This window comes from Micromys minutus (assembly GCF_963924665.1).
Source record: "Micromys minutus genome assembly, chromosome: 11".
NCBI lineage: Eukaryota > Metazoa > Chordata > Mammalia > Rodentia > Muridae > Micromys > Micromys minutus.
Window position 1 is genome coordinate 41,987,257 of NC_137980.1, and position 23,534 is coordinate 42,010,790.

The 23,534-nt window shown below is 51.0% G+C and overlaps 1 protein-coding gene across 12 annotated transcripts in view; it reads left to right on the forward strand.

The window, feature by feature from the left end:
- The window catches only part of ZMYND8 (zinc finger MYND-type containing 8), a 93,374-nt gene that overhangs the window by 44,623 nt on the left and 25,217 nt on the right, over positions 1–23,534 (forward strand). For all 12 annotated transcript variants that reach the window (XM_080925651.1, XM_080925659.1, XM_080925660.1 and 9 more), the window contains 8 exons: positions 884–971; positions 2,563–2,618; positions 4,538–4,615; positions 5,116–5,231; positions 9,398–9,879; positions 16,542–16,709; positions 20,408–20,557; positions 22,815–23,324. In XM_080925651.1, coding sequence (XP_080781777.1) covers positions 884–971; positions 2,563–2,618; positions 4,538–4,615; positions 5,116–5,231; positions 9,398–9,879; positions 16,542–16,709; positions 20,408–20,557; positions 22,815–23,324 — 1,648 coding nt within the window. The remainder of the gene's footprint in view (positions 1–883; positions 972–2,562; positions 2,619–4,537; positions 4,616–5,115; positions 5,232–9,397; positions 9,880–16,541; positions 16,710–20,407; positions 20,558–22,814; positions 23,325–23,534) is intronic.

Sequence of the window (23,534 nt, forward strand, 5' to 3'; positions counted from 1 at the left end):
TGATTGGGTGGCATCTCACTTCCTCCTTCTGAGGTGATAATGAGAACTTCAGGAAGGAGGTAGAGAAAATGACATGTTTGGAAACCTTCAGATTAGCAGGAAGGGGGCTTCTTAGAATTGCCCGTCAGGATGTTTCTGGAATGCCCTAAGGTATTTTTAAGAGTTTGTGCTAAAATTCTGTGATGTATAATCACACTTAAAACACTTCGGTCGAGCACATCTTTTTAAGCAGATTTCCCAACACAGGAGCTAAAGATGTGTTTGAAGTACATCTGTGAAGGACTGGGGCTGGCCTGGCCTGTGCCTGGCCCTGTCTGTGATTCCTGACTCTGAAAGAAAACAAAAGCCTCCATAAAGGGGAACACGTCATAATGTCTGCATTGCTAATCCCCCCCCCCAAAGCAGTCGATCACATCTACTTTGGAAAATTGCCCAGACCTTTTGAAATGCACGAAAGAGAAAGCAGTAAATAAACTGCAGGGTTGGGGCCTAGCTTCTGGCTAGGATGAGGTGTCTTCTTAGTGTCCCACCTCAGTTTCTCCTTCTGTCAAACCTCATTGGCTTTTGTGTGATGCATGTGATACTGGTAGTGAGTGACCTTTCCGTTAGCTAGTGAGATTCAGCTACATGAAATGTGCCCTTCATTGGATGAAGTCTCAGATGAATGACAGCATTTTTAAGATGAGAATGCTCAGATCCCCGAGGTGACTCCGAGCGCATTTTATAGGGCTGTAGATCTTGAACCTAATAGCATCCTGGGAAATGAGTCAGAGAGCGCCGATTAATTCGGCAGATGGCTCCTGTGAAAGGTGCAGGGACCCAGGTGTTGGCGATGCTACCTAGATAGACTTGGATGGTCATAATGTTCTCTGGCTTCTCCCAGAATGCAAAGAAGAAGATGTATGGTTGTACGGAAGCCTTCCTGGCTGACGCCAAGTGGATCCTGCACAACTGTATTATTTATAATGGGGGTGAGTAGCTCTGGGTTTTTCAATGCTGCCTGTAACTCCCAGATCCCTGCAGCCGACCCTTCTGTCCTCTGCAGCTAAACTTCGCCTCTCCCTTACATATAATTTAAGACCGTCTTAATAATAAAATCAGGCTTAGGTAGCTGGGAAGATTGGAGTTGCCATTTCCCGAGCCTGTCTGTGTAAAAGCCAGACAGCGTCACAGCACCTGTCTGTCACCCCATCCCTGGGAAGGTAAAGGCAGGGGAGTGTCCGATGCTCTCTGATGAGCTGCAGGCTCTGCCTTAAAACACTTGGATAGTGAACCGGGGACACGTCTGATAGAGAGCTCTGATTATTAGGTCATACAAATGGGGATATAGACCATGATGGAGGAACACAGCACTTACTCCAGGCAGGATGGGCCGTGGTGTGGGCTGGATGGAGGACAGGAGGTCCCCACAGGTCTGCAGAGGCCACTGTTACAGGTTCCTTCCTGTGCGTCGTTTAGTTAGTTACCATGGCTATGTGTTATGTGTAGGCATGGATGAGTGCATATTCCATGAGCGCATATTCCTGTGGGTGTATGCATGCACAGGGTTGGGCATGCACCTGTGTGTGTGTGTGTGTGTGTGTGCGCGCGCGCGCGCGTGTGCGTGAGAGCATGTATGAGGCTTGAGGTCAACCTCGGAAACCCTCCACTTTGGTTTCTTGTGGTCCTGTGGGAGCGGGTCGCTCAGGCTCAGAGCTGGTCCGTTAGGCCGGAATGGCTGACCATGGAGTCCTTATCCTGTTAAGTCTAGCTAACACTTTACTTCTGGAATCGTCTTCTCAGCCCAGCAAAAACGGACAGTTTCTGAAAATGGCTATTAAGACCAAAGAGGGGGCCGGAGGGATGGCTCAGTGGTTAAGAGCACTGACTGCTTTTCCAGAGGTCCTGAGTTCAAATCCCAGCAACCACATGGTGGCTTACAACCATCTAATAATGAAATCTGATGCCCTCTTCTGGTGTGTCTGAAGACAGCTACAGTGTATAATAAATGAAATAAATACATCTTAAAAAAAAAAAAAAAAAAAAAAAGACCAAAGAGATCATAGCCCTTTGGCCATCCTGACCTCTGCATTGGTGCAAGGGAGAAAGGCTTGGCGTCAGCTCTTTGCCAGATGCTCGGCTCACTAGCTTAGAGTTCGGGCAGAGGCAGGGGCTCTGGCTTTTGTGGTAGTTATTAAGTAAATGAGAATCATCTCCCCTGTTTTTCTATATGGTTTCTGGTGGGATCTCAGGGAGGCCGCAGTCATTCTTCCTTGAATGGTGCTCTGGAATTACAGGGTTAAATAAGGCTCCTTTCTGCTAATTATAGCCTTTTGAATGTCAGCCTACTTGAAGTAACTTATCTAGGGAATTCCACACCAGCTACTCTGTTGCAAGATGCTGGCAAAGCTTGGTTCTTGGTAGACAGGTTTTAACCTTTAAATGGTGAATCTTGGTGGGGGGGGAAATGAGTTTAAAAATGGCTAATATGTGTGTGTGAGTGTGTGTGTGTGTGTGTGTGTGAGAGTGATTGCCAAGAGGGCCACTCACTGTGAGATAATCCCCCTTCTCTTATTCCTTTAGGTAACCACAAGTTGACGCAAATAGCAAAGGTTGTCATCAAAATCTGTGAGCACGAGGTATGCGGTTTCCAGCTCTCCTGTGGGTGGCTCCCAGAGGCAGGGTACCCCATGGGTGGCTGCAGTGACTTTTGTGTGCACTGTGTTAAGTACAGTACCATCTCTCTTCAAGCAGCATGAAAGCAGGAAAGAAGGGGGACCCCAATGTTGTAGGAGCTCTTTAGTTTCGTGTGAACACGGGAGTAACCTTTAGTCTGAAGTCGTGGTCATGTGCAGGGAATCCAGTCTCCTCAGTCAGCTTTGACCTTGGCCTCCTCTGTTGAGACTGAGTCAGCTGACTTTGGCACTCACAAAGGAAGGCTCCATCTCTTCCTCCTCCTCCCTTTGTTTTCTTTCTTATTGAAAATGGGGTCTCACTATATACCCTTGACTAACCTTGAACTTGCTGGTTGGGCTGACTTCTGCCTCCTTAGTCTGGAAGAAGAGGCCACAGCACTATGTGGCCACTCCAGCCATATTGCTTGGCCATGGTGGCTCCCCCCCCCCCTTCTCTCTCCCAACTTTATTGTTTGGTTCTCAGGCATGAAATTCCCAGATAACAGGGTGTCATGATGACAAGACATTTCCACTAGTTGGTGACAATTTTCTGATTCCAGGATAGTGTGGTAGTGTGGGCGTCAATCTGGGGTGCGACTAGTCGGCACTGTGTGTTCTTCCAGCACAGGAAGTGCAACCTCTGTAAAAGATTCATTCATTCGTTCATTCATTCATTCATTCGATGTGTATATGAGTACCTCTGTATTTATGTGAGTCATGAGTGCACAACTACCTGAAGGGGCCAGAGGGCAAGTCTCCTACAGGTGGAGTTACACGTGCTTTCAAGCTTCCTGAGGTGGGTGCTGGGAACCGAACCCAGGTTGTCTGCAGGAACAGCAGGTGCCGTTAGCCTCTGAGCCACCTCTCCACCCTGTCTAAATTTAAAAAGCATATGTATGCGTGTTTCCTGCCCGAGATCAGGGGACAGTAACGTTTCACTGTTGTTTCTGGTTGTATTGCATTGGCGGCCAGTCGTGATGCACCCCGCACCACTAGCCTTTGGAAGGGGTCATCCAGTACTCCCTCCCACTCAGTCCCCTGTGAGGCCGGCTCAGGAGGATGGATAGGGCATGCATGTGGGCTACAGGATGAAGATGTTGCAGATCACCTGCTGTATACACAGGCCCTGCGTGGCACCAGGAGGCAAAAGCAATGTAAAGCCACCAGTACCAGGAATAGCTGCTAAGTGTAATGAGATGCATAGGCTTTAGAGATGCCCGGGTTCAAGTCCCTTCCCCACCTCTCTGTAGATATGTGAATTTTTAGGGCTTCATGGTACTTTAAAATGAGATGACCATGGTCTCACCTTGTCCCACTTGTGAGGACTTGGTTTGGTTGTGTTAAGGCATCTTAGTATGCTAAGTCTGTGGCGTTAGCTGCTGTGTGGATTCCATGTGGTTCATCGTCCTTGACTACCTATGAAGTGGTGCAGGCCCAGAGCCTTGAGCACTTTTTTCTGAAGCCTCTGGGCTTGCGAGTGGCAGCCTCTGAGCAGGTGAGACCATTGGTTGGTTCTAAGCTTTGCTGTCCACCTCTCTGGATATCATCTTAAAAGGGAGCCATCGAGTCACGGCGTAGTCGACATTCTGGTTGTCATTGGTCCTACTGAGTGTGTTCTGTTTGTGAACTATGGTCTCAGCACTAGGAAAGCCCAGGCAGGAGACTCTCTTGATCACTTTGGGGCCAGCCTGAGCTACCTGGCAAGATTCTTTTGCTCTCCGCCTGCCCCGTAAAACAAAAGAAGAACTGAGAGAAGAAAGTCTGACTTTGACATAAATATACGAGCACATAAAAGCATCAGGGATTTAGTAGGACTGCCAGATGGGGGTCCCCTGGGGATCCATGCTCTAATGTAATTTTTATTTATTTATTTTGCTTTTCAGATGAATGAAATTGAAGTATGCCCAGAATGTTATCTTGCAGCTTGCCAGAAACGAGAGAACTGGTTCTGTGAGCCCTGTGTAAGTTGGATCGGTTCTGGAAACTCTGGGGCCTTCTAGTTTCTGTGATAAACACTGAGACCAGCAGCAGTTTGGGAAGGAAAGGGTTTATTTTATCATCTTCTAGTTGATAGTCCCTCATCCCGGGAAGTTATGACCGGACGGGAACTAGAGGCCCTGGAGGCTCACTGCTTTGCTCCTCAAGGCCTGCACAGCTAGTTTTGTAACATGACCCAGGACACACCCCCAGCCCCGCCCCCCCGCCCACCAGTGGCTTGGACCCGCCCACAGCAGTCGTCAATCAAGGAAATGCCCCACAGATCTGTCTACATGCCTGTCTGACAGAGGCCTTTTCTTACCTGAGGCTCCCTCTTCCCCATGACTTGTGTCAAGTTGACAAAGGCCTAATTAATCAGCGCAGGCTGAGTTCTTCCTGCCTCCCTGCGTTCAGAATACCATTCAGACTTGGATGTGTGTCTTGCTGCCAAATATAATGCCACCCCTGCATTTTGTTCTTCTAGAGCAATCCGCACCCCCTGGTCTGGGCAAAGCTGAAAGGGTTTCCATTCTGGCCCGCGAAAGCTCTGAGGGACAAGGACGGGCAGGTTGACGCCCGTTTCTTTGGACAACACGACAGGTGGGGGCTTTAAAATGGGCTGCGAGTGGAACTTTGCGTGATGACGTCACAGGGTAACTAACCGTGGCAGAGAGTACTCTGTTTTTTTTTTTTTTTAAAAAGCAAATTCTACGTTTTATCGCCAGTGACTCCGGCTGTTGTTTTTATATATTGTCTTAACAACCTGCGATCTTGTTATTGCAAAATGTTTTCCTGGTTCGCCGCCAAGCTTGGTGCGGGGAGGCTTCGTCCAGGTGTCGGGTGTGTGAGCGAAGAGTCTGGCCTCCGTGGTTCTGCGGGGGTGGATCTGGCTTCAGCATGAGTTCCGTGGCTCTCTGACGAGCTGTTTGATGTGTGTGTAGTTATTTATTAATTTTGTTTTTCTGGAGTAAATTAAACCTCTGTGCAAATTGCTTTTGAAAGTAATGCTTTCAGGGACCTGGGGTAGTTTCCCGGATTGCCACTAGGGATGCTCCTAGCAGTAGGTGGAGTGACTCCCCCCATCCCGCTTTCTGTGTATCTAAAATGGGAAATGACAGGGGGGATGATGTTTTGACAGACGTGAGCCCTCCCTCCCAGCCTCTCCAGCCTCCCCTTTCCTTCCTGAGCAGGCTGAGTGGAGTTACGGAGTCGTTCCAGCTAACAGCAGTTCCCTCTGCCTTGGCGCCCCCCCCCCCCCCGCCTGTGAACAACAGGTAGTCAGAGACCCCCACTTAACGTGTTCGCTTTCCGAAAGTTCCCTTATGATTAGACGAAGCCGGGGTTCCTCGAGAGTATGCCCAGCCCCGAATCTCGAGAAGACACACTCAGGAGTCACACAGAAAATTGGCTTTTTTTTTTTTTTTTTTTTGGTGACAATCAGCATCTGATTAGCATGCTCACTCTGTCAAAATGTGCTTGGCTTATGAATCAAAGCAAAAAAAAAAAACCACAAACCCTCAATATTAGACTTTCTGTCAGGAGAACAGGTGGCAGTTTCTTGAGTCAGTACTGGCTTCGGCAGGGCCCATCACAATTTAATTTTCACACACACCGCCTTTGTGTGTGTGGGTCTCATGTAGCCTCAGCTGGTCTCGCCTTGTTTTCTATTAGAAGGCGATTCTGAACTCCTGATCTTCCTTCATCCACATCCCGAGTGCTGGAACTGCAGGCAAGCACGTGGGCGCCTGTAGTGTGTTGGTAGGGGTGGAACCCGGGCTACCTGCATGCTAGGCAGACTCTCTACCTCGTGAGTTTTTCTCTGTCCTGGTGGACTTCATCCTGAATTTCAACATTCCTTCAGCTAAAGGAATGTGCCCTCTCAGGCGCTTTCCCATGCTGCAGCTGCGATAGCAGGCAGACACTTGTCCACCCGGAGCTGCTCAGCTCCCTTGTCTCTCTCTGGTCTGTAGGAAATGCATGGTCCGCAGACACAGGCCTGGCTTGTGGGGCAGACAGAGGTCAGCGAAGGGCAGTGCCAGGAAAGGCTGGGCTGTGATTAGTGGTTTGAACTGGGTGCTCCGAGGAGAGGCAAGTAAGAATTTGCTTTCTGGTTTCAGAACAGGAGGAGCTGACTGCTGGTGGTGCCTTAGCCCTCTCATCGAAGAGCACTTGAGGTGTTCACCATCTTAACGGGTTTTCTCCTGTGGGGCAGCGCTGTGTGTGGAGTTAGCTACCTGTGTGCACATTAGTGCGTGGCACAGCCCATGTCCCCATTTACCAAGTGGATCCAGACTCAGGAGCTCAGGGCTTTGTTCCTTCTACTGTGACCACCCCGCACACTGCCCCTAAAGGTGGCCTTGGGAACATGCACATTACATAAACATTGCTTGTCCTCTCCGCTAAGGCTGTTGAGTGAGATGTGAGTAAGATATTCCTTAGTCCTTGGTGCTGGCCAAGAGTTCGGGGCTTTCCCGTTCTCTTGTAAGACCCGAGGTTCTCCACGTTCCTCAGTGTTTTCTGTTCCCCCGAGGGGCTGTGCTAACCTGGTGGGTTTCCTTTGAGCAGGGTGGCCCCACTGTGGATATGTGAACAGTTCAAGGTGCCGTGATACCAACCTAGATAGTCTTAAAGTCAGTTCAGGCGAGCTCATCTGCTGCCTGCTTTGCTAAGATGCGGGGAAACTGATGATTACAGGGTAGTGAGCTAGGTCAGCCTAAGAAACAGCCCAGAGCCCAGACTGGGATTGTCAAGTTGATCAGCCTGGGAATAAGCCCCTGGAGGCTCTGCAGGCTCCCTCTTCAAGGAACTGTTTGCTTGGTCTTAGATATATGTACCCTTATCTAAAAATATAGGAACTCTTACACCAAATGAGCACAGGGCTTAAGGAAAATACCTGTCAGCCATCATGCGCCCACCGTGTGGTTGGGCGCTCATCGGATAACCAGCCTTGAGCCAGTGTTGGCCTCCTGAAGGCAGCGGTGGCGCGGGGGGGTGGGAGGGAGTTTAGACACTTCGTCACCCTTTGAAGGAACTACCTTCAGTCTGAGAAAAGTGGATCCCAGAATTTGCCCAGCAGCCCTGTGGGGAGAGCCGCTGGGGCCCCTCCCTCAGGCTTTCTGTGTGAACAGATACCTCATTTCCTTTTAAGGACACAGCTTATTCTTGCCTAGGACACTTAAGTGGCTTGGGAACCTAGGGGTGGCTGGACAGTTAGGACCTTGAAACTATACTAGCCTAGAATGGGTCAAGGACCTTGGGTCTGTGGCCCCCTGGGTGACTCTGGCCTCTTCCCTTACCTAGCCCAGAGCCCTGTCTCTTGCAGGTATTTGGTTTCTGCTCATCTTTGGTTGGGTCCCCCTGCTGAACATAAGGGTCTTCAAGTCCCAGCAGAAAGGTGTCCCTATCACAGACAAGAAGGGGAGCTGCTCACTTCTAGCACCCCGAGATCAGCTGTGTGCTTGGAGGTTCTCCCTTGCAACCAGGCTTTGTGCCGAATGGTGCCTCTGCACAGGCTTCCTTTCCTGTGGACTGTTTCCTTTTCAGATACAGGAATTCAACGCTAACTATTGACGTGTAAAATGTTAGAGTGGATCCCACTGTTTCTCTTCGAAGACCACGAAGACTGGGAAGGGCTGGATCCAGAGTCCTAAGTAGGCACTTCGGACATAGCTGGGCAGAGGTTCTCTTATTGGACTCCCACCACACCCATGGCTTTATGCCCAGCCTTGAGTTTGAGGTCCAGGAACCCTTAAAGGTCTGCAGAAAAGTTAGGAACCAGGTTGGGGCTGTAGAGTCGGGAGTGCACAATTATCGAGATGTACTGGTGGCCTTTCTCCTCAGGAGTGGTGGCTGGGGTGTTCTCAGACCTTCCTGGGGTCATGGGGGTCGCTGGTACTGGAAAAAGAGCCACTGTTGCTTTTGGTTTCTGGGTCTCTGCAAAACGTCCTGGGGTGTGGGGCTTGATGGAGGAAGATGGGCCTTCCCTGAAGTATCGAGGTCTGTGGAGCGTGTGTACCCCAAAAGCAAGACTTTTCCCAGGGGTTATCATCTCACATATTGCCAGGTGTGGCTAGACACTGAGGGGGCTGACGAAGACACATCCTGAGCTGCAGGCCAGTCGAGACAACATAGTGACATTCTGTCTCGAATAAAACCGAACCGTGAACCTGCATGTGCCGCCCAGCGTGGCCCAGGAAAGACGTCTCTCTTCAGACATGTCGTGGGGGACTCTGTTTTCCTTTCGGTAAAACAGCAGAACGCCGAAGGGATTATCGTTTTATTTAGTTTTATCTATTTTTGGTTTTTATACACATTTAGTTTTATATCCATTCAGTCGTTCATCTCTGTGCACGCTCGTGCGGTCACATGAGGGTGCACTGCGCATGTGTAGAGGACAACCTGTGGGAGGTGGCTCTCTCCTTGTGAGCTTTGCAGGATCAGGTCTCCAGGCTTGGCCGCTGCGGCTTCGCCTGTGGAGCTGTCCGTTGGTTTCTGAGCGATTCAGACGGCTGAGCACGTGGAACCCGTCCACATCTCTGGCTAAAGTTTGTGTTTGTTCGTGGTGTATCCTTAAAACTCTGTGAAGTGGGTCATTCATGAACCATTCAAAACAAGTCCATTATTTAAAAAGGAGGCCCCATGTTTAAGAATCTTGGCAAACACCCACCAGGGTAATTTGATTTGCATTAACCCCCCCCAAAAAAAAAACCTAAACAAAACTACCTTGGAAATGACGCTGACTCAGTCTCTCTCTCTTGCCATCCTAGAGCCTGGGTTCCTGTCAATAATTGCTACCTCATGTCTAAAGAAATCCCCTTTTCTGTGAAAAAGACTAAAAGTATCTTCAACAGCGCCATGCAAGAGATGGAAGTTTACGTGGAGAACATACGGAAGAAGTTTGGGGTTTTTAATTACTCCCCGTTCAGGACGCCCTACACTCCCAATAGCCAGTACCAAATGCTGCTCGATCCCAGCAACCCCGGCGCCGGCACTGCCAAGACAGACAAGCAGGAGAAGGTGAAGCTCAATTTTGACATGACAGCGTCCCCCAAGATCCTTCTGAGCAAGCCCCTCCTGAGCGGGGGCGCGGGCCGCAGGATCTCCCTGTCCGACATGCCTCGCTCCCCCACCAGTACGAACTCTTCTGTGCACACGGGCTCTGATGTGGAGCAGGACCCCGAGAAGAAGGCCCCGTCCAGCCACTTCAGCGCAAGCGAGGAGTCCATGGACTTCCTTGATAAGAGCACAGGTCAGCCCCAGTTGGGGGAGTTGGGTAGGAGGCCGCTTGGTGCATTCTGGCGTCCTTGGATGCCTCAGTCGTAGGTGTGAGCAGGCAGGCACCACCAGATCCCAGAGATGAGGGACATCTCCTCAAAGGCCAGCTGCGGCCATTCTTAAGAGCAGGTGGAAATGGCCATAAACACTGCAGGGCTTGGGGCCAATGTCGGAGCCTCTAGGCTCTTCCCAACAATGCCCTGGGACTGTTTTCTTATTACACCATAGTTGAAAGCTTAGTTTTTGATACCATTGCCTTAGGGTTAACTTAGACTTTAAGAGAATCAAGGTGAAAATTGGTCTCCCTGCCCTTCTTCAAGGTTACCTTTGTCCAGACACTGGCCTCTAATTGCAGGACTCCCACTCAGCTGATGAGGCTTTGGAGAACATATTTAATGTCCTATGCCTTAGCGTCCCCGTCGTAACCACAGCAAACATAACTGACATGTAGGCTCTCCTATGCTGAGAACAGACAGAGTCAGGACAGAGAATAGTGCCCAGGACAGTGTTGACCGTGGAATTATGTTGCCTGGTGATCTCTAATGTGCCATCTACAAGGATCTGAGAGGCGGTGCACTGAAGGGGTGGCTTTAAGTAATGGTCCAGGCTGGTTGGTTTTGGGCAGGAGGATCTTCCTGCTTCCTCTCCCATTTGCTGGGTTGACAGGCGTATCCCACCACAGCTACCCCATTAAAACCCGCTTGAAGTTAGTACATCATAAAATAAAGTGTGATCGTGTGCAAGCTCCCCTTTGCTCTCTTTTTCCGCATTTCAAAAAATAGAGTTTTCTAGGCATATAAGAATGGTTGCGTTTAATTTAGTGCCTGTCGTCCCTTGGGTGGGATCTGTGGCGTCAGCTTTGCAGCAAAATTCCTTGTTCACTGGCCAAAAAAAAAAAAAAAAAAAGATTTTTCTTTTTAAAGATGAGAACTTAGACTTCAAAGTCCCTATTCTAAAAAATGCACAACCTACTCCGTACCCTACCATGGTCAACATTTGTTAATCCTGTAAGGTGGCCGTATAATCTGCTGTGACACCACACGCCAGTGTGTAGCCGGAGCAGTTGGGAGGTAGGGGCAGGTAGGAGGTCGAGCGCAGCCTTGAGGACATGAACTTCTGTCTCAAAAATACTAAAACAACAACAGACTCTCACAGTGCATCCCTTACTGGGGGGGCCCACAGTAGACACGTAGGGGAAGTTCTGTGTTTTGGCCATGGCAGTGGCTCTGGACAGTGATAACTGAGTTTCAATAAAAGCCTAACTGGTGTTGGCTGGTGGGTAATGAATCTTGAATTTCTTCTAAGTGCCTGCTTTAAGAACTGTTGAGTTGGGCTGGAGAGACAGCTCGCTGGTTAAGAGCCCTGGTTGCTCTTGCGGTGGGGGGAGGGGAGTGGGGGAGTGGGGTGGTGGTGGGGTGGATTCAATTCCTGTCACCCACATGGCTCCTGACCATCTGTAACTTCAGTTCCAGGGACTTGATGTCCTCACCTGACCTTCTTGGGCATGAGGCATACACGTGGTGTGCAGACACAGATGCAAACACTCGTGTACAGGAAAAAAATAACTGTTGAATTTTTTGTGTCCCACCTCGGAGTTCTATACTCTCAAATAGCAGGCCGCATGGGGACAGGGGACAGGCTGTGCCCATAGATTCAGGTTTGCCAGCTCTCACTGTGGACTCCAAGGAACAGCAGGACTCTGACTGGCAAATCCTCACAGCCAGGCCCTGAAGCCTGCCTACCTCCTCCTCCCTCCCACCCTCTGCTGTTAGCTTGATGGCGGAAGCTGGTCGGTGCAGGGAGACGAGGAGGCACACAATTCATCCAGACACCCCCACGGTCAGGGACAGCAGAGTTGGGATCAGGCTGGGGTCCCTCCAAAACGGCATGCTCTAAAGTACAAAAACCATTAAAAACAGCTCTCAGAATCCAGAGTGCCCCCCCAACAGGGTGTCACTGTCCTTAAACCCACAGAGATCTATCTGCCTGTCTCCCTGGTGCTGGGATTAAAGGTGTGCAGCCTCCGTGTGTGTGTGTGGGGGGGGTACATGCATGAAGAGCCATGTGAATGAAGGTCAGAGGTCAGGACTCTGCCTTGCCGTGTGTGTGTGTGTGTGTTTTCCAGGGGACTGAATTCAGGCCATCAGGGTCCATGGCTGGTACCTTTACCTGCTGTACCATCTCCCTGGGCCCAAGACTAATTTTCTTTAGAAGACTCAGTAGCTCGTCCTGTGTCTGTTGCCCCTACGAACAGATGCAGCTCTCAGGCAGCCCTCTGCTCCACGGGGAGTCTGTAACTGCCACTGCGCCGGATCCCCCTGCCTTTAACAACGTGGCTTCTACACCACTCCCCCCACTGTCACCAGCACATATGGGCCACTTGGGCCGGTGGGTTTCATCAGCTGTCAGTGTGTGCTAACTCTTTCCTAGAGTCCCTGCCGAGGATGCTAATGTGTAATGAGCCTGCACACCCCTCTGAGCTAATGGCGCTTTGGTCTTGGCTTCCCACCGTGGCGTTGCTGTCTGGAAGACAGCAAAGTGTTCTCACCGTCCCTGCTTTATTGTGAAATCAATAGTTGTCACAAAATGGCTGTCCATGACAAATACTAAGTCACTAACTAACCCTCCCTCCCGTGGCCAGCTCTCCTGAGGAGTTATGTGACATGCTGTTAAGTTGACCTCAGGCACGTACCCAGAGTCATGAAGAGAGTGGACTGTGACTGACTGGTGATGGGGTCGAGGGGCAGCGAGAACCTGTGTCATCTTGAACTGCTCTGAGCTTTGTGGCCGTGTTCACTGGTGTGTCGGGCCTCGGCGGACGGCAGTCACACTTAGTAGTTGTGGATGTGCGTGTACATGTGTCTATACTTGTGTAGAGGTCAGAGGGCATCGTGCTGGAGTCAGTTCTCACCAGCATGTCTCGGGTATTGAACTCAGCTCATCAGGCTTTGCTGCCAAGTGCCTTTACCAGCTTCGCCATCTTGATGGCCCCAGGTGACCCTTGGTTGGAGGTGTGGGCTAGCATCGCTGGTTTGTTTCTTTAAGAAAGTCCCCTAACCCCTGAACTACAGTGGCCTGTGGCTGGCTCTGACACTATGGTCTAGTTGCTGCCACAGCAGGGGGACGACAGGCAGACAGACAGACAGACACACACACACACACACGCACACGCACACGCACACGCACGCACGACAGACATGGCCCTTTTTTTTTTAAAGTCAGAAGAGGGGTGGAGCCCTAGGCTATGTGCAGCTTTTGCTGTTTGTAGTTTGACTGGCCTGGAACTTACCATAAAGACCCAGGCTGGATCTAAAACAATTTTTATGTGTCTGGATGTTTTGCATGCTTTTTGTCTACAAAGGCCGGAGTAAGGCATCAGGGTCCCCCTGGAACCAGAGCTACAGATGGTTGTGAGCTGCCATGTGGGTGCTGGGAAGCAAGCCCAGGTCCTCTGCAAGAGCAACAAGTGCTGTTAACAGCTGAGCCGTCTCTACAACCCCTTAGGCTAGATTCGAACTCAGAGATTCGAGGCTGCCCTCAGTGCCCACCACACCTGACCTAAGTTTTTCCCACCATATTTTGATTCATGAATTGTATGAATTTATCATTGGTGCCTGTGAGGTGGTCAGAGAACAAACCTATGAGAACCAGTCCTCTCCTTCCACCATGTGGGCCCCAGAAATGGAAGGCACCTCTGGTCCTTGGCTTGGTTGCAAGCCGCCTTTACTCACTGAGCCATATAGTTAGCCCACCTTTGTAGTCCATCAACCTGACTTTAGAAGAAACAAGGTTCACTGAGTCGCTGTCTGTGTGCAGTGGCACCTTTGTTTGGGTTCCTCTTGGACCCTCTCATCCTGTCTGTAAAGGCCCGCGCAGAGCCCCGTTATTACCGCCTTGTTTATTACTGAGTGCACAGCTGGAGAAGCCTTGGTTTCTATCCCCAGGGCAGTCTTTCCCCTGGATCATTTTTAGCGATCACAAATAGCAGTGAGTGAATTATTTAAAACATTCTTGTAGTAGTGATTCTGCTTAAAGTTGCCTCGTTTGGGGCTTGATATCTCAATAGAGTGCTTGTCTTGGGAGCCTAGGGAGCCGATTCGCTGCCCGGAAGCCATGTTAGCGTTTTGAGGTGTGGTAATTTGTCCTTGTGGTCCAGTGCTGGGCAGGAGCCGACTGGGTGCCTTGGACTCCCCACCAGCCAGCCTAACCTGCTGGGGGGGGGTGTTCGAGACCGAAGAGAGGCCCTGTCTCACAACTAAAACAAGCAAACCATAGTGAGCACATAAGAAGCACCACACTCGTGTGCACAAATGTGCACGAGTGCCCTTTTTGCACAAACACGGGTGCACATGTGCACACAGCCTATTCTCATTTTTCCATGTAACAAGTATTCTGTCTGGCTTTCGTTTGTTGCAGTAGCGTGGAACTAACAGTGATCACCCCAGCGACAGTCCTGGGGGAAGGGAAGGCTGCCTGCCTGGTTACTGGGTCAGACAGTCTGCTACTCCCTGTGATAAAATGGATTCAATATTTACCAAACCTCGCTCGCAAATTTTTTGTTCCTTGAGTGCTGGCCTAGCGGCCACGTGTCTGCTGCTCCGTTCCCAGAGGGAGAGGATTTCCACGGGTGCTCCAGAGGAGGGAGAGGATTTCCACGGGTGCCCCAGGACGCGATGCTTTTAAGTCTGGAGCAACCTTTGAGGGCAGACACCAACTCCTTTCTTTGGTTCAAGGTTTATCTTGAAATGTTTCGGCATTTGAATATCTCACATTTATGTGAGCACACGCATGAGTTGTCCGTGGAAGTCAGAGGAGGATATTAAAGAGTCACAGGCAGATGTTCTTAAATCTCATTTGAACTGGGCCGTGGTGGCGCACCCCTTTAACCCCAGCACTGGAAGACAATGGTAGACAGATCTGAGTCCAAAGCCGGTCTGGTCTACAGAGTTCCAGTACACAGAGAAATCCTGCCTCAGAAAAACAAAGCAAAATGTGTGTGCCTGTGCGCCGTGGGCTGCAGAGACCAGGAGCGTGTTAGATCCCCCACAGCTAGAGTTCAAAATGGTTGTGGCCTGCCATGTGGGTGTGGGCACTCGAACCCTGGTCCTCTTTAAGAATAGCAACCATTCTTAACCACCAAAACCACCTCTCCATTCCCCAGACGATAATCTTTCATGGTGGGGGATTTTCCTGCCCTTTCTGGCTTGTGGCATTAGACTGCTGCTTCTGCCAATGTCCCCGGTCACGGCTACTTGACTGAACTGCATACATTGGCCAGTATGTACTGGTTATGGTGGCACAAGGACTGAGGGCCACTGGTCTCCGGAGGAAGTGAGGAAACAGGAAGTCGGCGACAGCAAGAGCGTGTACTGACACCAACTTCCTGGATTGTCAGTGCCGACCGCTTAGAGTCTGTCTCACTCTGACCCGATGGGTACACAAGGCTTCTGTTAGCCTTGTCAGTCTGGGCCCCTCTTCCCAAGGCAGCCGCAGAGGCACGGACAGAGGTGCCTAAGTCACAGCTGACCAGTAGGGGCTTCAGTTTGAAGGTGCTCACCTTTGAGTCCAGGCCTCTCTAGTCTTGAGTCTTTCCCCCTCACACTAAAAAGCAAATCACAGGACTAGAGCCCAGGGATCAAGAGTGACTCCGGCACTTAGGAGGCAGGTTTGTTTCCTAGCACTCAACATCTCCTTGGTTCCTTGGGTACCTGGACTCACCCCCCCTCCCCCAAGCATGCAGAACCAGAGGCAACCTGCTATGTGAGGGTGACCTTGAACCTATCTTCCTGGATCAGCTTCCTTGTGGATTAGAGCCACGCCTCAGTGAGCCTACATTTTTAGTCTCTGGTGGTGTCTTGCTTCCTGCCCTCCCGGGCTATTTCTGACTTCCTGTCAGCACCAGATCTCCACAGCATCTCCTCAATTCAGGTTAATTGGTCAGGCGCTGCCTTGTCAGGGCTCAGAAGGGAAGCTGGGCAGTCCCAAAAATATGCAAAGCCGTATGTGGGTAACCGGTCAGGTCTGGTGCGGGCCCTTAAATGAGCTCTTGACCCCTCTAAATGCTTCTGGCCTCGTTCTCCTTTGCCTAGTTTTAAATTAGGTTTAAACACCGTAGGCATGGGGAACATGGCCTGTCCTTCTTGTAGGAGTTTGACCCTCACTGAGAAAGAGGATAATTTGCCGACATCCCTATCCCTTTACCTGATGCTCAGCTTGCTTTTATGCACCGAGAAACTTGAGCTAGTGCCTGGACCTCCACAGGGCTGGTCAGAGGCAGGTGGGCAGGCTTTGTGAGCAGCCCCCTCAGACTCACCAATGGCTGTGGCAGCCCGCTTTTGATCTGTGTGTACGGCAAGTGAGGCCTGCTCGTGGGTTAAACCTGTGAATGGGCTAAGGCAATTCTATCGGTAGCTTAGCTATTTGACCTAGAGCTGTCTGATTGTCCCTAGCCTATTTGGTGAGAGTCCTGTGGACAGTTCAAGGCCATCCATCTTCCCAATCCCAGCCAGCACTCAACAGCACCTGTGGGATGAACTGCTCTGCATCCTTTCTGTCCCGTCCTCAGCCCCTAACCTCAGAGCTTTATTGGTTTGCTGATTTGTAAAGACAGCTTCTGACCATGACGCACTTTTCCAGCTTCTCCAGCGTCCACCAAGACCGGGCAAGCAGGGAGCTTGTCTGGCAGCCCGAAGCCCTTCTCTCCACAAGCGCCAACGCCCATCATGACGAAACCTGACAAGACCACCTCTGCCACCACAACCACCACGACCACCACCACCGGGAGCATCCTGAACTTGAACCTGGGTTAGTGGCATTTTCAGAAGTGTATGTGTGTGTGTGTGTTCTTGGCGGCAGTGACCGCTTCTACCCTTTGGTCAGTGGCTCTTAGACATTGAAAAGCCTGCACTTTGATGGACGAGGGGGGATCAGGAGGAACAAGATGAGGGGCTTTCTTGGGCAGCTCGCTTGCTCGAAATGGTGTTTGATACCGTCCTGGGACAGTCTTTACAAGTAATTCCTGTAAGCCAGTCCCGCCCTGTGTAAATAAATACGTGTGGCTGAAGCAAACTCTATGGGACTCACTGTTTTGTGTGCCACAGGCTTGTCCATTGCCTGTGGAGGCCAGAAGGCTTCACACCCTTTAGAACTGGGATTGCAGCTCCTAGTTCTGGGGACCAGCCCCCAGCGTTTTGTTTTTTATTTAATGTGAAATTTTCATCCAAATTGAGCTTGCCTTTCTAGCTTAGGCCCTGGATCTCATGGCTTTATCTTTACCTTTCAAGGGTTATTGGCATGTGCCTCCAGGCCTGGCTCCACTTGGCGTGTGTGTGTGTGTGTGTGTGTGTGTGTGTGTGTGTGTGTGTGTGTGTGTGTGTGTGTGTGTGTGTTTGTATGTGTATAGTTCTAGCTTGCAGCTAAAATTTATGCAGGCTAGCATGGTCTTCATCCTAGGTAGCAAGGGACAGGTTACATTCTCAGGGATCTTTAAGGCTGACTGAAACAGGCCTGTGTTTCTGAGTAACTGAATGCCGCCACCTTGTGGTTAAAGATGGGAGATGCAGCTTAGAGTCTGGTGCTTATGGTGACCTCAGCACAGAGTGACCCAGCCCCAGTGGGTCCCGAGGTTGAGGACTTTGGGCTTAGATTGTTCAGAAGGAGCAGGGGCCCTGGACCACTGGGGCAGGTAGGATTCAGTGATGGGAAGAGAAGCCACCACCAAAGGAACTCCAGGGGTTTGTGATACCCACCTCCTGGGGGGAGGGGGGAAGAGGCCACCTGTGTATGATGTCACGTGAGTTCACAGCACCATCCAGGCTGTGCCACTTGTTCCCAGGGTGACAGGATCAATCGCCACCAGGTCCGGTCCAGTTTACTCCCCTGCCTTTTATCTGCAGCCAGACCAGAGTCGGACATTCAAGGTCCTTGCTAGGACTCCATCCAGAGCCACCAGCTGGTTCCTCGCTTGACTCAGAAGGGACCCACTTGTTCTAGAAATGTGGTTTCTTTTCTCAGGGCTTCCTCCCACCTTCTTACTCTGAACAGCTGTGGAACGGAGGCTTTCTCATAGTGACGTTTCTTCTCTGCCAATCACGCCTGGCAAGAATAGACCCAAGGGAGCCCACTGGACATCCTTGTGACACCCTGGGTCTTTTAAGCTTGGCTTGAGGTGTGGATACAGTGATGGTAGCTCCAGGGAATCCCCCCACGCCGGTTTGTCCCTGTATCCGTGTGACGGGGCAGCCCTGGACGTTGGCATTCTGCATAGTGTCCTTGTATCCTTGTCCCCTGGCAGTGGTGCTGCCAGCCTCAGGAAGGACGTCACTGCAGGTCTGAGCCCGTTTCCGTACTTTTCCCCCAGGTGACACTGCCGCCTGCTTCTCTCCCCATGTGCCTGTTTCTGAGTCCTGAGTCTCATTCCTGTTTTTGTCCTCTATGATGTGGTGCCCCTAGCTGGAGGGATTTCTCCACCACTGTGCCAGTAAGGCAGCATCCTCCTCAGCACCATGACTACCTTAGCTCCACATCATCAGGACCGGAGCACCTCAGGAACATCTGTGTTCACGTTCCCATCTTACCTTTCTCCCCACCCCAAGGCTCCCTGGCTGTGCCCCTGGTTTCCTTTTTCTAGAACAGGCTAGGAATCTTCCCTTGCTGTGTTTCACCAGCCCTGTTACCCCAGTGCTATTTCTGGAAAATCTAGAGCCTTCATCCTTACTTACAGGCATGAAGCAATTGTCTGTTCCAACATAGCTACAGTGTAGGCATTTCTACCCATGTGGGAGGGAAATCCAGAGAGAAGGGGGAGGGCCAGAGACCTCATGGGCTTTGAGTTTAGAAGTTGCCCCATGAAATCACTGTTCAGCTTTGTGCTCCCTTTCAGAAATGGAGGTGCACACCTTTATTTAGGGTGGCTATTTGCTCTTTCTGGTTTCCATTTATAGCTGGAGTTGAAACATTCAAAACGCTGGTAACCTGGGGGAGCTGAGGCCCATCCCAGTAGAGAAGGGTCAGGAAGAGCTGCTGCTGCCTTCTCCCGCAGAGAGGAGAGAGGCACACCCTGGCCAGCACTCCAGGATGGTCTATTATGTCTGGGTTAGGTCTCCAAAAGCCTGTCTTTAGACTTGATTCCAGCTCTCATGCATTGGGTGATTTGTTCTTATGGGATAAAACAGCTTATTGGCCAGGGGTGGCCATTTTGTAAAATGGGTATTTTGGATTATCATATTAGAGTTTAGCCTCTGAGACGTAGGCACACAGAGTAGACCAAGACTGTCCTGTTTGCTGTGTAGGCCAGGCTGTCCTTGAGCTCAAGGGAGGTGTCTACTCACAGACCTGTCCACAGCCATTGTCCGGCCAGGTCTGGTTCCTTCCCTTCGAGGAGGACTCAAAGTAGTTAATGCTAATGAATGAGTTAACAGCTCTTTGGTGCTTTCTGTCTGTGCACCCACCGGTCGGCAGGAGCTGTGGGGAGCTCCATGATGTTGGAGAATTCTCTGCCACAGGAAGGGGGTCAAAAACCAAAGAGGAACCAAAGAGCTCTTCCTGTCTAGCTCCCGGATCGCTTCTGAGTCACCTCTCTGACAGCGGTGGAGGGAGGCCCCGACTCTGTGGTATGGGGGGTGGGGGGGCAGCTCAGATTCAGAGGAACGGGCTCAGAAGTAGTGTTTCTGTCCCTGATAGATCCTGGGGTCAGCCCGGGTGATTTGGAGGGGACGGTGGGGAGAAGAACAGGTCAGTTGAAGGACTTTCAAGCCCCCCTGCAAATCTCTTTTCCGTGCCTCCTCCTCTCCTTTGGTTTTGGACCCTGAGAAACAATTTGAACAGTGAACTCACTGGTCTTTAGAAATCTGGTCTAGCTGGTCCAACAGCCAGCACCTTGCCAGAGGTAGCCAGGGAACCGGAGCTGACCTGGCTCACCTGAGAAGACTTTTCAGCCCAGGTCAGTACCTCAGGAGAGTCGCCCCCTGCCTCTCCCCATCTGCCTTCCCTGGGTGCTGACACTCAAGCTAGAAAGGACAGGTCCCCTAATTCCTGTCTTTGCCGTTCAGTCCTTAGCCAGACTGAGAATGAAAGTTTAGCCTCTGGTTTGGAAGCTGCAGGGACATGTCCAGGGTGTCTCTCCTCTTGGGGTACTATGCTTCTTGTTGGAGGGAAGCTATCTCTAGACTCTGGCCAGGCAGGTGTTTCCCTCCCCACTAATTGTGGTTGGATAGATTATTGGCAGCTTTCTCAGCGCAGCTGAGCTCCACAAATGTTACCAGCAGCTGGGGTAAGCATTTTCTATACTCAAGCCATTGTTCCGTGGGGGGGAAGTGCGCCTGTCACGTGCTTCCTGTTGCTGTCAGCCACCGAGGGCATGCTGTTTTTCTCGGGGCAGCTGGATGCTGTGGGGTTGAATATGAGAATTTAATTAGCACCCTGCTCACCTGAGAGGCGGGTGGTGCTGGGTCATCCCCATTGTGAGGACCTGGTCTGACTGAGGATGTGCTGCTGTCTTTCAGATCGAAGCAAAGCGGAGATGGATCTGAAGGAGCTGAGCGAGTCGGTTCAGCAGTCGGCCCCCGTCCCTCTCATCTCTCCCAAGCGGCAGATTCGAAGCCGGTTCCAGCTCAACCTGGACAAGACCATAGAGAGTTGCAAAGCACAGCTAGGTGCGTCCCGGCTCCCTGCTCTGGGGGTACTAGTCTGGGAGATGCACCCGGGTCGAAGGCATGACTCACTTTGGCCTCCATCTGTTTGGACGGCTAGAACGCACGGCACCCAGAATTTTCTCAGATTTCCTATTTTAGGTTTTCCAAAAGGGCTTTTGGATTTGGGGGAGGGTCTTACCCTGCCTGAGAATGTCAGGTGTGGGTGCAAAAGCACCAGTGTTCCAAGTTTACCCCCAAACTAAGGGGTCTTAGCATTGCTCTTGAATGGGTCTTATAAAGGCCAACCATACAGATGTGGCCACCCACGTGATCCTCCTACACACTCCACCTGGAGTCTCTAGGACTACTGTTCTGTTGGCTGTCATCCTGTATCCCTTTCTTGCCCCAAAGCATGTGGGGTTCTCTTGTGGTAGACCTGCCCTCTATGGAAGCTTCAAAAACAGGGAGATGATCTAATTTGCCCTCTCAGTGGAAGCTGGTCCTGTGCATATAGCTCATGTTCTGGAATACAGGGTTAGCTAGAATGGAATTATAATTCATAGGTGACCAGTGGGTATCATCGGATTCTAAGATTTTTTTTTAGGATCAAAGCTTGGGCCCTGACTGCGTGACCAGCTGTGTCCCACAGACCAATTAAAGGAATGGGTAGTGTGCGGAGCAGAGGAGGGATATGTGTTCAGTGTAGTTTAAAGAGAGGGCTGGATGGGCTGGAGAGATGGCTCAGTGGTTAAGAGCACGGACTGCTCTTCCAGAGGTCCTGAGTTCAAATCCCAGCAACCACATGGTGGCTCACAACCATCTGTAATGGGATCGGATGCCCTCTTCTGGTCTGTCGGAAAACAGCTACAGTGTACTTACATATATAAATAATCTTAAAAAGAAAAGAGGGCTTGAGCTTGCATAGATAGCTAAGGGATCCTGATTTGGATGTGGCCCTGTCTGTTAGTGACCCACCATTGCTTCTCTTCCCCACAGGCAAGGTCCCCTGGTACCAGGCCTTACCTTCATGAAATGGCTGAGGAATGGGGACCTTTGTTTTGATACTGAGACAGTACAAGGGTGTCCGTCCGGCTAGGGCATCTCCTGCCAGCACCATGGTTCTCCTCGTTAGGGTCCCTGTCCCCGCCAGGACATTGAGAGGCAGGGATTGAAGGGTGATTCTAGGGTCTCTCTTGCTAGTAAGAATTTTCTTACATTTGTTTGCCCTCTCCTGGACCCACCGCGTCCTGCCAAGCTCTGTGTCCCTGTTATTCTGGGAGTCATAATTATCCTCAGCTCAGTTTTAACTATGATGCTTAACGAGTGGCCACTTGCCCCACGGTCCCCTAATCCCTGCCTCTATCCCCAATGCTCACCTACCAGCACAAAGCTCTTGACTGTGTCATCAGTAAAGACTTCATGTTTGTTGGCCCCCGAGGGAGGCAGATACAAGCTCCCCAGGAACTCTGCGGACAACTGCTTGTACCTTGGCTCTCATCCTTCCTTAGTTTCTCTTAGATGCTTCCAGATCGTGGTGGAGACTTGTCTGTTGCCCTGGAAGGATGCTAGGAAGAGTTGGTTGTTTCCCATCCTTTTGGGGATGAATTATGTGTGCATAGCACCCGCTGTTCTGTGCCTGCATTCTTTGATGGACATATACAGGTGTGGTGTTTATCTTGTCCCCTTTGTGAGGGCAGTGCGTTCACGTAAGGCAGGGACCCAGATTGGCACCGGGTCACCTAGAGACCTGCCTCCACTCAAGGGGCTTTGGCAGTTCCCCCTCACCCACCTGCTGCTTGCTGTTCATAGGCCAGCACCCCAATTTGGCCAGCGCCTCTGCTCTTTGACTAGTCACCCCTGCCTTGATTCCTATGTGGAAGTTCTTCATTTGTGAATTCCGTAGAGAATTCTAATCCTTAAAAGACAGTGTGTACAGGTAAGCCGCGTGAACTGCCCGGCTGGGAAATATGAGGGTGGATGCACTGAGCAGGCTCCTCCCTTCCCCGCCCCCCAGGCTCTGGCCTTCTGGGGCTGCCTCTTTACGCCTGGGGAGCTCAGCCTTCTTGTTTGGTTCCCAGCTGGTTTGTGCCTAGACACTTGGCTTCTCCAGGCCTCTATTTTGACGCTCTGCCATCACTCACCAGCCTTACAGAGTTAGTCTACATAAAAGCCCGACAGTCTGCAGGTCCTCTGCCTTGCTGTTCCCACCAAGAAGGTGGGCGCTTCCTACCCATCTTTGCTTCGTGGCTAAGCTGTGCTGGTTTCTTTTTGACCTCAGGCATAAATGAGATCTCAGAGGACGTTTACACGGCCGTGGAGCACAGTGATTCAGAGGACTCTGAAAAGTCAGAGAGCAGCGACAGCGAGTACGTGAGTGACGAGGAACAGAAGCCCAAGAATGAGCCAGAGGACCCCGAGGACAAAGAGGGGAATCGGGTGGACAAAGAGACCCCTGCCATCAAAAGAAAGCCCAAACCCACAAACCAGGTGGAGGTCAAAGAGGAAGTGAAGAGTAACTCGCCTGTCAGTGAGAAAGCGGACCCTACCCCCGCCAAGGACAAGGCCAGCCCGGAGCCTGAGAAGGACTTTGTAGAGAAAGCAAAGCCATCCCCTCATCCCACAAAGGACAAATTGAAGGGAAAGGACGAAACAGATTCTCCCACAGTGCACTTGGGCTTGGATTCAGACTCAGAGAGTGAACTTGTCATAGACTTAGGAGAAGATCCTTCTGGGCGGGAGGGTCGAAAAAACAAGAAAGAGCCTAAGGTGCTGTCGCCTAAGCAAGATGGTAAGTCCCATACATAGGCTTTGACTGATGTTAGCGCTCGAGGATCAAGCCCCAGCCCAATGTCTCAGGGTCCCGGGTTGGTACACATGGCCCTGCCTGATCCTCAACACCGTGGACCAGAAAAATACCTGTTTTCTGGGGAGTTCATTTCAGTTTCAGGTCTTCTTGCTTAAGGTTGCATATGGTTCACTTTAGCCTTGAATTAACATA